The sequence below is a fragment of the Schistocerca americana genome, chromosome 3 (genome assembly GCF_021461395.2).
Source record: "Schistocerca americana isolate TAMUIC-IGC-003095 chromosome 3, iqSchAmer2.1, whole genome shotgun sequence".
NCBI classification, from domain to species: Eukaryota; Metazoa; Arthropoda; class Insecta; order Orthoptera; family Acrididae; genus Schistocerca; species Schistocerca americana.
The window spans coordinates 757,845,538-757,859,646 of record NC_060121.1 but is presented as its reverse complement, the minus strand read 5'-3'; the positions used below and the strand labels follow the sequence as shown (position 1 = coordinate 757,859,646).

The 14,109-nt window shown below is 43.0% G+C and overlaps 1 protein-coding gene across 1 annotated transcript in view; it reads right to left on the bottom strand.

The window, feature by feature from the left end:
• The window catches only part of LOC124605584 (cationic amino acid transporter 4), a 237,570-nt gene that overhangs the window by 43,034 nt on the left and 180,427 nt on the right, over positions 1 to 14,109 (bottom strand). The window contains exons 6-7 of the mRNA XM_047137366.1: positions 10,888 to 11,219; positions 10 to 255 (exon numbers count right to left, since the gene is read on the bottom strand). Of these exons, the coding sequence (XP_046993322.1) occupies positions 10 to 255; positions 10,888 to 11,219 (578 nt within the window). The remainder of the gene's footprint in view (positions 1 to 9; positions 256 to 10,887; positions 11,220 to 14,109) is intronic.

Below are 14,109 nucleotides of genomic sequence, written 5' to 3'. Positions count from 1 at the left end.
AGGTTTTACCTCAGCTTGTGGCCAGCTCAGATCAAAACTGGATTGTGAGCTGTCATCTGATGGTATTTCCAGCCCCAAGACAGCAGTTTCCTCAGGAGTGGGTGGTCGATAGCGAAGAACAATTACTGATGCACTCACAATGGTGTAGGCCAGCAGTGTACCAATGGACATGAATTCAACAAGTTTCTTTAAGTCGAATAATGCAGCAATGAGTCCAGTGCATATACCTGATATGGCTAAATTAATTATGGGAACCTGAAACAGAGAGAGAGACTTGTTTTTTTTGTGTAGCTATGATCTCTTGCTGGCTAGTATAAATTAAAGAAAATCATAACAACAGAAACAAATAGGCATAAAACAAATGAATTAATGTGAACATTGAATATATTGTTACCACCATTAGTGTAGTTTAGAATTATCTCGTAGCATACAACCCAATGGTATTAGAACTCATCATGTCACCTATTCATAGCAGACAGTACATGTTTGACAGCAGGTGTCAATACAATGTAAGTTAGGGGAAAGAACTGGACTAGCCAAGTTGGTCAAATCATGTTGACTTATTGTTTACTGGTCAAACTGTGATGCAGGGCCATTGGCAGTTTGGAGGTCGTCACAGTTGAGAACAAATGGGCAGGTTGTTAAATGTTCATTTTTACAGATAGCACAGCAGTCAAGTCACAGGCTCAACTGCACATGCACTGTCTCTATGTGAGCATAAGGTGGTAGCTATCAGTCAGATATTCGTGTTTCAAGTGGACATTGTACATAAACACAGGCAAATGACAGAGTGGCAGAAAGGATCAATGGTGTTGGATGTACTTGTGGCCATGAAGTTGCTGGGTTTGTTGGTGTTTCATGATGGGCTGTTCAACATGTCTATAAACAGTGGTGTAACACATGTGGCCCCAAAACACAATGTCAGAATTGTGACTGGAAAAAGATCATGACTGAGAGGGATTGGGGAAGCAGTTCACAGCTGATGAATCACAATTGCTTCCAAACCTGACAGGAATTGCTGCAAGCAGCGAATGAAAGTCCCTTTCAACCTATCAGCAAGGGAACATTGTGACAGGAACTGCATGCAATGAACATTTCAAGTCAGTCATCTCACATGAGGCCACAGCTGACACAGGCTCATAAAGATGATAATGGGGAAGTTCACTGGGGTAAAAGAATATGCAACTGATTTTCTGGACACTTCTCCACTCTATTACATCTTGACTGGTCTGAAAAATGATATGACTTGAATCTCATAGAAAATCTGTGGGACATGTTGGAACAGCAGGTAAAATTTCGAAATCAGCACCTCCACAGTTTGATTAAATTATGGAACCAAATCCTGAGTGGCTTGATCTGTATGTGACATACCTACACAATCTTGTGGATTCAATTCCTAGACAAATGAAGCTGGTTATCAAGTCCAGGGGCAGAACTAAATGTTATTAAATGATGCTTGTAATGATGTCTCTAGGGGTGACTAATTTTTTTGTCTGGTGATCTTATTAGGGCTATGAGGCACACCTATGACTATGGGGCACGACTGTGACCAGCATTTGCTCTTGTATATTGAAGGTAAGAAGACGACAACTTCATCTCAAATTCATTCATTCACTTTATTTTGCAGATTCTGTCAGGAAGGAGAACTATCAGAGATGTGTAAAAAGTCAAGGTTCAAAATGGCTCTGAGCACTATGGGACTTAACATCTATGGTCATCAGTCCCCTAGAACTTAGAACAACTAAAACCTAACTAACCTAAGGACATCACACACATCCATGCCCGAGGCAGGATTCGAACCTGCGACCGTAGCAGTCGCGCGGTTCCGGACTGAGCGCCTAGAAACGCTCGGCCACCGCGGCCGGCAAAAGTCAAGGTATACTTTAACAAAAGACAAGCAAATTATAGACATTTAATCTATATACTGTAATAGTAGAAAACTGTTTCTGTACTGCTTAATGCTGTCCTTCATCTACATCTATACTCTTTGAAACAACCGTGAGATGCATGGCAGAGGGCATGTCCCATTGTACCAGTTATAAGGGTTTCTTCCTGTTCCATATGCATATGGAGTGTGGGAAGAATGATTTTTTGAATGCCTCTGTGCATGCAGCAATTATTCTAATCTTATTCTCCAGATCCCTGTGTAAGTAATACATAGGGGGTTGTAGTATATCCCTAGAGAAATCATTTAAAGCCAGTTCTTGAAAATTTGTTAATAGACTTTCTCAGGATAGTTGATGCATGTCTTCAAGAGTCTGCCAGTTCAGTTCCTTCAGTATCTCTGTGACACTCTCCCACAGATTAAACTGACCTGTGACCATTTATGCTGCCCATCTCTGTATATGTTCAATATCCCCCGTTAGTCCTATCTGGTATAAGTCCCACACACTTGAGCAATGTTCTAGGATGGGTCACATGAGTGATTTCTCAGCAACCTCTTTTGTGGACTGATTACATGTCCCCAGTATTCTGCCAATAAGCTGACATCTGTCACCTGCTTTACCCAAGACTGAATCGACATGAGCATTCCATTTCATATCCCTACAGAGTGTTACACTCAGATATTTGCATGAATTGGGCAATTCCAACAGTGGCTCATTGATATTATAGTCAGAGGATACTACGTTTTTTTGTTTTGTGTAGTGCAAAATTTTAGATTTCTCAACATTTGGAGCAAGTTCCCAATCTCTGCACCATGTTGATATCTTATCAAGCTCTGACTGCATATTTATGCAGCTTCTTTCAGATAGTACTTCATTATAGGTGACTGTATCCATTGCAAAAAGCCTAATTTTATTATTAATATTGTCTGCAAGGTTATTAGCATACAACATGAACAGCAAGGGTCCCAACACACTTCCCTGGGGCACTCCCAAAGTTACTTCTACATCTGACAGTGACTCTCCATCCAAGATAACATGTTGTGTCCTCCCTATCAGATAGTCTTCAATTCAGTCACAAATTTTACTTGATAGCCCATATGATCATACTTTTGACAATAAGTGTAGGTGAGGTACTGAGTCAAATGCTTTTCAGAAATCACGAAACATTGCATTTACCTGGTTGCCTTGCTCCAAGGCAAGTGGGGTGAGTTGGGTTTCACATGATCAATATTTTCGAAATACTTGCTAGTTGGCACTGAAGAGCCCATTCTGTTCAAGATACTTCACTATGTTTGAGTTCAGAATATTTTCTAAGATTCTACAGCAAATTGATGTCAAGGATATTGGATGGTAGCTTTGTGGATCATTTCTGCTACCTTTCTTGTGGGTGGGTGTGATCTGTGCCTTTTTCCAAGAACTGTTCTAGGGATCTATGATAGATTATAGTTAGAAGAGGGACTAACTCATCCACAAATTCAGCATAGAATCTGATAGAGATTTGATTGGAGACTGAAGCTTTGTTCAATTTTAACAATTTCAGCTGTTTCTCAACACCTCTGACACTAATACTTACTTCATTCATCTTTTCAGTGGTAAGAGGACTAAACTGGGGCAATTCTCCTCAGTTTTGTGCAGAAACATTTTAAAATGGAGTTAAGAATTTCAGCTTCTGCTTTGCACCCTCAATTTCAGTTCCTGTCTCATTCACAAGGGGCTAACTTTGGTGCCACTAACAACCTTTACATATGACCACAATTTCTTTGGATTTTGTAAAATGTCATCTGACAATATTCTGGTGTGGTAGTGACTGAAGGCACCATGCATTCCTCTCTTGACAGCCAAACACATTTCATTCAGCATCTCTCTATCTGTAGCCCTGCACATTGTCTTACATCTATTATGCAGTAAACTCTTTTCTTTAGAAGTTTCTTTACAGTAACTATGTATCATGGAGGTTCCTTTCCATTATGAACTGTTCTACTGGGTATGTATCTAACCAGCGTGTGGTCAATTATTCTTTCAAACTTATGCCAGAGTTCCTCTACATGTTCCTGACTTGTGCTGAAAGTTTCAAGTTCCCCATTGAGAAGTTAATGTAAATGAATAAATTACAAAGAAAGTTACTATTTTGAACAAACTGCTGTGTCCATATACAAATGCTTTTCAAGAGCTATTGGTAGCACATTACTTAACTACGGTGATATTTTTCAAAGAATATGAGTTCTATTTAAAGTAGCTACTACAAGCTATGCAGCTGTACGATTAACACTATTACTTTCCAGGTAGCTAACAGAACTTTCCAATATTTGTATTCAGATAATTTGTAGAGTGGCTATGCTTTGTATAAGAGAGGGCTTTTTGAATATCTTCCTCAGCAGAACACGTAACTTCATTTGAACCCTGTACAAGGAGGCAAAGTCTACATGAAAATCATTTTTGTGTCTTATATTGTGACTGTGTAAACTGCATTTCAGCTGAAACTGATTTACCCAATATTCTTACTGCTTGTAATATTTTACATCTGCCCTGACTGTGACATAACTCTTTCTGTTTAGCTTTTGTTTTGGATATAATTTTATTCATATTTTTTCTCATAAACTATTCCTAATTATTATTTAGGCACTCACTTGAGGAATTTCACCTCTGTTGACATCTCATTTTCATTTGCCTCAAAACACATGATGAAAGCCAAACCTATGGGGTTTTCTTATGGTAGCTGTGTAAGCTGTGTAATAGAGTAGATACAAAGAAAGGCATTCACATCTGTGTACCATATACTATATAAAGAAAAATCAGTGAGCTTTAGAATTACATTGGTGTAGACTGCATCATTCCATTAAACCAATTATTCATCTTATAAAATGGTATGGTAGTGAACGTGGCAGTCCTTCACAGTTGTTAAATATGTATGGAAATTGGCTATACATCCTAAACCCCTCCCCCCCCCCCCTCCCTCTGTCCTCCTCTTCCTACCCGCACTCTTTGTCCATTTCTTTCTCCTTCCCACAGTCTCTCTGAGTATCATCTCATTCCCCTCTATCTGTCCATCTCCACCTCCCCCCTCTCTCTCTGGCCATCTCTTTCTTCCTTTTTCTGTCCATCTCTTCCTTCCCCATCTCTATATTCATTTCCTTCCCCATCATTCTCTGTCCATCTCCTCTTCACCCTTTCTCTGACTTTGAGCCTTGTTGTTATTGCACATGAAACTTTGAACTGAAGTCATTTAGAATGATTGGGTAAATTGGTTGGGGTCATTGGTATACAAAGTATGAGAGAGAGATCTCTCTAGCTGCCCTGTGATGGTAGTAACTTCAGCCGCAGTAGTTCACATTGTTTTAATCTGTGACTGAGTAATACTACAAAGTTTTGGTCAATTGAAATTCAGTAGTAATATTCTAATCATAAGCTGGTAAGCCATAAGTACAATTCCCTTTTTTCTGTAAAACTGATGGCTACCACATTGTTGTGTATACAATTTTTGTTTAAAGTTATACATAAAGAGAGAGAATATATATGAAAGAAACAATTTGTCTAATGGTTCATATGCCCTGCTATCACAGTTTGAACTCTGACAAAGAAAATGAAACCACACATTTTGACAGCACACCATTGTTTTCCTCATAGTTAATTTTAACAGAAAACCTGTACCCTGACGTTAAAAAAAAGCCCTTGGCCATCTGAATTTACAATAGAGTATCGTAAAAACATCTGAAGTAAGCACTTCTCGAAATTTTTGCTAGTAACTTTTCCCATTGATAAAGTGTGTCTCTCCTAAGAGTATAAAAACTCTGCCCAAACAGGCTATGAAGGCCCAATGGTACTGACTGGCCACTGTGTCATCCTCAGCCCTTAGGTGTCACTGGATGCAAATACGGAGGGGCACGTGGTCAGCAGACCACTCTTCCAGCCGTATGTCAGTTTATGAGACCAGAGCCACTACATGTCAATCAAGCAGGTCCTCAATTTATGTCACAAGGGCTGAGTGCACCCCACTTGCCAACAGCACTCAACAGACGGGATGGTCACCCATCCAAATGCTAGCCCAGCCTGACAATGCTTAACTTTGTGATCTGATGAGAAGTGGTGTTACCACTGTGGCAAGGCTGTTGGTTCTCCTAGGAGTCATCAGGCATATTTTCTCTGGTGTTTCAGCAGATGTAGGCACTTTTGCTTTTGCATTGTGTAACTGGCGTCAGACCAAGCAAATAGAGCCCATTGCTCCTTTCATGTGACCCTTCAGACCAAGCAAATAGAGCTCATTGCTCCTTTCATGTGACCCTCCGTTGTTGACAGAGAGCATTGGATTGTTGCCTGATACAAACAAAATTATTTTTAAAGTGGAATTTTACATGACCATTCGATAGCGCGGTCCAAGTTTAGTTCAGTGCGATATTTGTTTCGTCGATATGTATTAACAGGGACAGTAAAACTTTAAGAATAAAGTTCAGTACAACAGTGCCTCAATAGCAGTGCGTGCCTGACAGTAGCAGTGAGCACAGGCCAAGGCAGTGCTATCACTGCTGGATTTCATTTGAGGTCTACTGGTTATTCTTCAAACTTTACTGGCTCCATTAATTCACATCGGTAAAACAAATACAGTAGAGTCCTACTAATCTGAACCCCGGTAAGCCGAACATTCGGTTAATCCAAACATGAAAAATGTCAGTCTAAGTATGGATAACTGTGCGGTAAACTGCTGTACAAACACAGTACAGCAAACATGTATTAGAAAAATTGGCAAGAAAACATTAGATGTAAACAATGCATTACAATGAAAGAACAGCTGCCAAATTTACTAAAATACCTCGGATATTTTATCCCTACTTTTTAGATGACAAAAACTCAGTCATTGTTTTTTGGCATAGTGAAGACTGTCTGTTATATGACGCATAGTTAAGCTATCGTCTCATAAACATCTAGTCAGAATGTAGCGCGAGGTCAAGGGCTTGTGCTACATTACTGTGTGTCACCAGCTCGCCTTTGTCACTTTCAGGCTCTTTGTTACAGCAGTCCACTTCTTCCTGGTCTTGAGTAACAGCAGCAACTAAGTCAGCGTCAGCGAGGTTCTCCACACATGCCCCATACGCTGCCATCCACTCATCTATGTCTCCTTCACTAGCTTCTTCACATCCATGGATTGTCTGTATCATTTGTAGCAGATTTTCCTCTTCATTTTCAGCTAGGTTGCCTTGAAATTCAAGAGATGTCCACAGTTTTCTCCACGATTTTCTCAGAGTATTTTCTGAAATATTCTGCCATGCCTCAGTGGTCCAATAAACAACATACTTCTCATTGGTCTTTTTTATTTTGCTCACTAAAGGAATGCTAGCATCTTGGATCAGCATTCTTAAAAAATGTTTTCTGTAAATCAGTTTTAATGTTTGCAGTACACCCTGGTCCATCGGCTGTAGATGTGGTGCAATATTCAGCGGCAAGAACTTTGCCACAATTTCTCCATCACATAAATCCTCGGTGCTGGGATGAGATGGCGCGTCACCAGTCGAAAGGATCGCACGGAGACACAAATGATTTTCCTTAGAAAATTATCGAACAGAGGGAACAAACTGGCTGTGAAGCCGTTCTTTGAACAGCTTACCATCCATCCATGCTTTTTTCCGGTTGTGATAATACACGGGCACGGACTTCATGTTGCAGTTTTTAAAAGCTCTGGGGTTCAGTTGGACCAGAAGAGCCAATCCATTCCACGAAAACACAGTCCACACCATTATGGAGCCACCAGCAGCTTACACAGTGCCTTGTTGACAGCTTTGGTCCGTGGCTTCATGGGGTTTCCGCCACACTCAAAACCTACCATCAGCTCTTATCAACTGTAGTCAGGACTCATCTGACCAGGCCGTTTTTGAGTCGTCTAGGTTCCAACCGATGTGTTTACAATTCCAGGGGAGGCAGTACGGGTGATGTCGTGCCGTTAGAAAAGGCATTCACGTTGGTCGTCTGCGGCCGTAGCCTACTAACGCCAAACTTCCCGCACTGTCCTAACGGATACGTTTGTCGTACGTCCCACATTGATTTCTGAGGTTATTTCGTGTAGTGTTGCCTGTTTGATAGCACTGACAACTCTATGAAAGCGCCATTGCCCTCGGCCACTAAGTGAAGGTCCTCTGCCACTGTGTTGTCTGTGGTGAGAGGTAATGGGTGAAATATGGTATTCTTGCCACACTCTTGACACTTTGCATCTCGAAATACTGAATTCTCCAACGATTTCCGAAACTGATTGTTCCATGCCTCTAGCTCCAACTACCATTCCGTGTGCAGAGTCTGTTCATTCCCATAGTGCGGCCACAATCGCGTCAGAAACCTTTCCACGCGAATCACCTCAGTATAAATGACAGCTCCGCCAATGCACTGCCCTTTTATACGAGGGTAATCCCAAAATTAAGGTCTCCTAATTTTTTTTTTTTTTATATAAATACAGAACTCTGTGTGGCAGTTGGTTACACTGTTATGAAGAGTGCTTCACGCGCTGTGTGTAAACGTGCGCACTCCGCGCTGAGGCGCTCAGTCTTGGCTTGGCAGCCGTTGAGAATAGGGCTTCCGTTGGATGTTACCGCCAAGTGCGATTTGCGCGTAATTATTCGGTTTTTGAACGCAAAGGGCACTGCGCCCATTGAAATCCATCGCCAATTGACGGAAGTGTACGGTGAGTCGTGCATGGATGTCAAAAATGTTCGTAAGTTGTGTAGAGAGTTTACAGTCTGCCGGTAAAGTTACGACAACAATTTTTTGGGATCGGAAAGGGGTATTGTTGGTCGACTTTATGCCCACTGGGACCACAATTAACGCTGACAGGTACTTTGAGACTCTGAAAAAACTCAAACGCGCTATTCAGAACCGGAGAAGAGAAATGTTGAGCAAGGGCGTACGCTTTCCCCATGACAACGCTCGCCCACACATCGCTCGGCAAACCGTTGCAACAATTTCAGTGGAACATAAGCACCCACCCCATAGTCCTGACTTGGCGCCCAGTGACTATCACCTGTTCCCTAGGTTAAAAGAACGTTTGGCCAGAAAGCGATTCAGCTCCAACGACGAGGTGAAAGAAGAGGTTCATAACTTTCTGAACAGCATGGCGGCGAGCTGGTATGACATGGGCATACAAAAACTGCCACAACGTCTACAAAAATGCGTCGACAGAAATGGTGATTATGTCGAAAAATAGCTAAATGTTCAAGCTCTAAAATGATGTAAGCCATTGTAGAAATAAACAGGTCAGTTTGGATTCTGTAGAAATATTGGAACACGTGAGGCAATACTGACCCTACGACTTATCTTAGAAGCTAGATTAAGGAAAGGCAAACCTACCTTTCTAGCATTTGCAGACTTAGAGAAAGTTTTTGACAATGCTGACTGGAATACTCTCTTCCAAATTCTGTAAGTGGCAGGGGTAAAATACAGGGAGCGAAAGGCTATTTACAATTTGTACAGAAAGCAGATGGCAGTTATAAGAGTCGAGGGACATGAAAGGGAAGTAGTGGTTGGGAAGGGAGTGAGGCAGGGTTGTAGCATCTCCCCGATGCTATTCAGTGTTTATATTGAGCAAGCAGTAAAGGAAACAAAAGAAAAATTTGGAGTAGGTATTAAAATCCATGGAGAAGAAAAAAAACTTTGAGGTTCGCTGATGACATTGTAATTCTGTCAGAGACAGCAAAAACCTTGGAAGAGCAGTTGAACGGAATGGATAATGTCATGAAAGGAGGATATAAGATGAACATCAACAAAAGCAAAACGAGGATAATGGAATGTAGTCGAATTAAATCGGGTGATGCTGAGGGAATTAGATTAGGAAATGAGACACTTAAAGTAGTAAAGGAGTTTTGCTATTTGGGGAGCAAAATAACTGATGATGGTCGAAGTAGAGAGGATATAAAATGTAGACTGGCAATGGGAAGGAAAGCGTTTCTAAGGAAGAGAAATTTGTTAATATCGAGTATAGATTTAAGTGTCAGGAAGTCGTTTCTGAAAGTATTTGTATGGAGTGTAGCCATGTATGGAAGTGAAACATGGACGATAAATAGTTTGGACAAGAAGAGAATAGAAGCTTTCGAAATGTGGTGCTACAGAAGAATGCTGAAGTTTAGATGGGTAGATCACATAACTAATGAGGAGATATTGAATAGAATTGGGGAGAAGAGGAGTTTGTGGCACAACTTGAGTAGTAGAAGGGATCGGTTGATATGGCATATTCTGAGGCATCAAGGGATCACCAATTTAGTGTTGGAGGGCAGCGTGAAGGGTAAAAATCGTAGAGGGAGACCAAGAGATGAATACACTAAGCAGATTCAGAGGGATGTCGGTTGCAGTAGGTACTGGGAGATGAAGAAGCTTGCACAGGATAGAGTAGCATGGAGAGCTGTTTCAAACCAGTTTCAGGACTTAAGACCACAACAACAGCAACATGTACTTATAAAAAAAAATAGGACACCTTACTTTTGGGATTACTCTCGTACCATGTGTATGCCGTATCACTGCCATCTGTATACTTGCGCATCGCTGTCCCCTGACTTCGGTCACCTTTGTGTATAGACATCGTCCAGTTTTACCCTCCACTAAAAGTAGAAGGCATGAAATAAAGCAATAAATCCATGAACAAGGTCAGATGTAAAGTCCTATTAGTAAACAAAGTATTATTAAAGGGCGTTAAAGCTGCAACGCCTTCTTTTTTTAAAGTTAATTTTTTGTCTCTTCACTTTCATTAGTATTAATGTGGCATCAGAGCAGTCTATCCTAAAAACACTGACTGGACACCAATCTGTAGTTCCACATGCAATAAATTTGTTGAGCTTCCTGTCAAATTTCGTTCTTAGGGCGTGATATCTTGTCAAACTCAACGAATCAGCTTTGTAAGAAAGATCGCAATTTTAGAATCTTGCTCTTCTTGGGAAAATATCTGCAGACGCCCGTGGGTCATCGGCGGCTAGTTTTGTACAGCTAGGAGTGACGAGAACGTGGTGCTGCAGTGAGTACGATAGACGGCGCTCACCTGCGTCCGCTGGTTGATGCGGCCGAGGCAGGAGAAGAGCAGCCCGTCAGCGGCCATGGCGTACATGCAGCGCGGCAGCGCGAACAGCGAGCCGAACAGCGTCGTGGTCATGCCGGACAGCGCGCCCAGGGCCACGGCCCAGCGAACCCAGGGCAGGCCCAGGCTCGCGAACGCCTCGGGCAGCGCCGCGTCCGGCACGATGCTCGAGAAGGGCTGCACCATGGTCAGCGCCGCGCTCACCAGCACGTAGCTCAGCGTCACCACCGACATCGACACGATCGTCGCCTTCGGGATCGACACGCTCGGGTCCATCGCCTCCTCGCCCGACGTCGCTGCGGGCACAGTCGTACCGTATTACCATTCCTCAAGCTTGTTGAGCACCATCTGCACAGTCACAATCTGAGCTCCTAGGGAACCTACACCATGTGATCAAAAGTATCCAGATACCCCTAAAACATATGTTTTTCATATTAGGTGCATTTTGCTGCCACCTAACACCAGGTACTCCATATCAGCGACCTCAGTAGTAATTAGACATCGTGAGAGAGCAGAATGGGGCGCTCTGCGGAACTCACGGACTTCGAGAGTGGTCAGGTGATGCGGATCACTTGTGGCATACGTCTGTAAGCGAGATTTTTTTTTTTTTTTTGTATCCCCCCTGGGAGGCCGCACGTGGATAAGGAACAGGAAAAGGTACAACACGTCGGTACTGCTGTATGAATTTAAATCCCCTTTACTCAAGTAATAAGAATACATAACTTGGAATGAGGTGCGAAGCTGAAGTGAAGTGTCCTGGCTGGCTGCGCCTGATGAAATGGGCTGAATTTGTAGCGATGCTCATAGAGCTGCACAGCACCAGCTAGAGGGCGCTGTCGTCGGTGTCTCGTGGTAGTTGCCAACCTTTGAAACTATGCCGTGGCATCGTTGATACCACAATTTTCACCCCCTAAACATCCTTAGGTCTACTGTTTCCGATGTGAAGACACGCGTACAGCACAAAAGCGTACAGGCCGACCTCATCTGACAGAGACTGCCGACAGTTGAAGAGGGTTGTAATGTGTAATAGGCAGACACCTATTCAGACCATCACACAGGAATTCCAAATTGCATCAGGATCCACTGCAAGTACTATTACAGTTAGGCAGGACGTGAGAAAACTTGGATTTCATGGTCGAGCGACTGGTCATAAGCCATACATCACGTCGGTAAATGCCAAACGGCGCCTCACTTGGTGTGAGGAGGCACACATTGGACGATTGAACAGTGTGGAGTGACGGTACACAATGTGGCGATCCAATAGCAGCGTGTGGGTATGATAAATGCCCAGTGAACGTCATCTGCTAGCATGTGTAGTGCTAACAGTAAAATTCGGAGGTTGTGGTGTTATGGTGTGGTCGTGTTTTTCATGGAGGATGTTTGCACCCCTTGTTGTTTTGCGTGGCACTATCACAGCACAGGCCTACACTGATGTTTTAAGCACCTTAGGAGGTGACAAAACTTGGATTTAATGGACGAGCGGCTGCTCATAAGCCATACATCACGCCGGTAAATGCCAAACGACGCCTCGCTTGGTGTAAGGAGTGTAAACATTGGACGATTGAACAGTGTGGAGTGACGGTACACAATGTGGCGATCGAATGGCAGCGTGTGGGTATGATGAATGCCCAGTGAACGTCATCTGCTAGCGTGTGTAGTGCTAACAGTAAAATTCGGAGGTGGTGGTGTTATGATGTGGTCGTGTTTTTCATGGAGGGTGCTTGCACCCATTGTTGTTTTGCGTGGCACTATCACAGCACAGGCCTACATTGATGTTTTAAGCACCTTAGGAGGTGACAAAACTGGGATTTAATGGACGAGCGGCTGCTCATAAGCCATACATCACGCCGGTAAATGCCAAACGACGCCTCGCTTGGTGTAAGGAGTGTAAACATTGGACGATTGAACAGTGTGGAGTGACGGTACACAATGTGGCGATCGAATGGCAGCGTGTGGGTATGATGAATGCCCAGTGAACGTCATCTGCTAGCATGTGTAGTGCTAACAGAAAAATTCGGAGGTGTTGGTGTTATGGTGTGGTCGTGTTTTTCATGGAGGGTGCTTGCACCCCTTATTGTTTTGCGTGGCACTATCACAGCACAGGCCTACATTGATGTTTTAAGCACCTTCTTGCTTCTCACTGCTGAAGAGCTATTCGGGGATGGTAATTGCATCTTTCAAAATGATCGAGCACCTGTTCATAATGCACGGCCTGCGGCGGAGTGGTTACACGACAATAACATCCCTGTAATGGACTGGCCTGCACACCAAGTCCTGAATGAATCCTATAGAACACCTTTGGGATGGTTTGGAACGCCGACCTCGTGCCAGGCCTCACCTACCGACATCGATACCTCTCCTCACTGCAATTGGGCTGCCATTTTCCAAGAAACCTTCCAGCACCTGACTGAACGTATGCCTGCGAGAGTGGAAGCTGTCATCAAGGCTAAGGGTGGGCCAACGCGATATTGAATTCCAGCATTACCGATGGAGGGCGCAACGAACTTGTAAGTCATTTTCAGCCAGGTGTCCGGATACTTTTGATCACATAGCGTATATTTTTAGGTTGGAGCGTAAGTTCACGGCGTTTTTGTTTTGCATGTTGGTATTCCGTTTGCTATGGGTTTCTTTATCGACTGTCATTTTTTATTTGTAGTTCACTCTTGCTATTTGAGTTTGCATATTGTCATTTTCCTCATTTGTAGATAGTGAATGGAGGTGTGGACGTTTGAAAATGGAATTTCAGGTGGAGAAATGCGGAAGGTTTGCGACATATTCTATTCTACGAGTTCAGTAGAGAGGTGCAGTTGCGGAGCTGCCAGAAACATTTGCACTGTGCATGGGAATAATGCCACTGGACAGAGCATTGCAAGAAAAGGATTTTTCTCGTTTTAAGTAGGATCGTTTTGACATGAGTGACTCTCTACATTGAGGAAGATCTTTGGAGTTTGATGAAGATCGTCTAAACGCGTTAAGGTAGAATGACCCATGTTACTGTACTCAAGAACTGCAAATATGATGGCCGGCCGAAGTGGCCGTGTGGTTCTAGGCGCTGCAGTCTGGAACCGCGAGACCACTACGGTCGCAGGTTCGAATCCTGCCTCGGGCATGGATGTGTGTGATGTCCTTAGGTTATTTTTTTTTTTTTTTTTTTTTTGCAAATATGATGAACTGTGGTCATTCCGC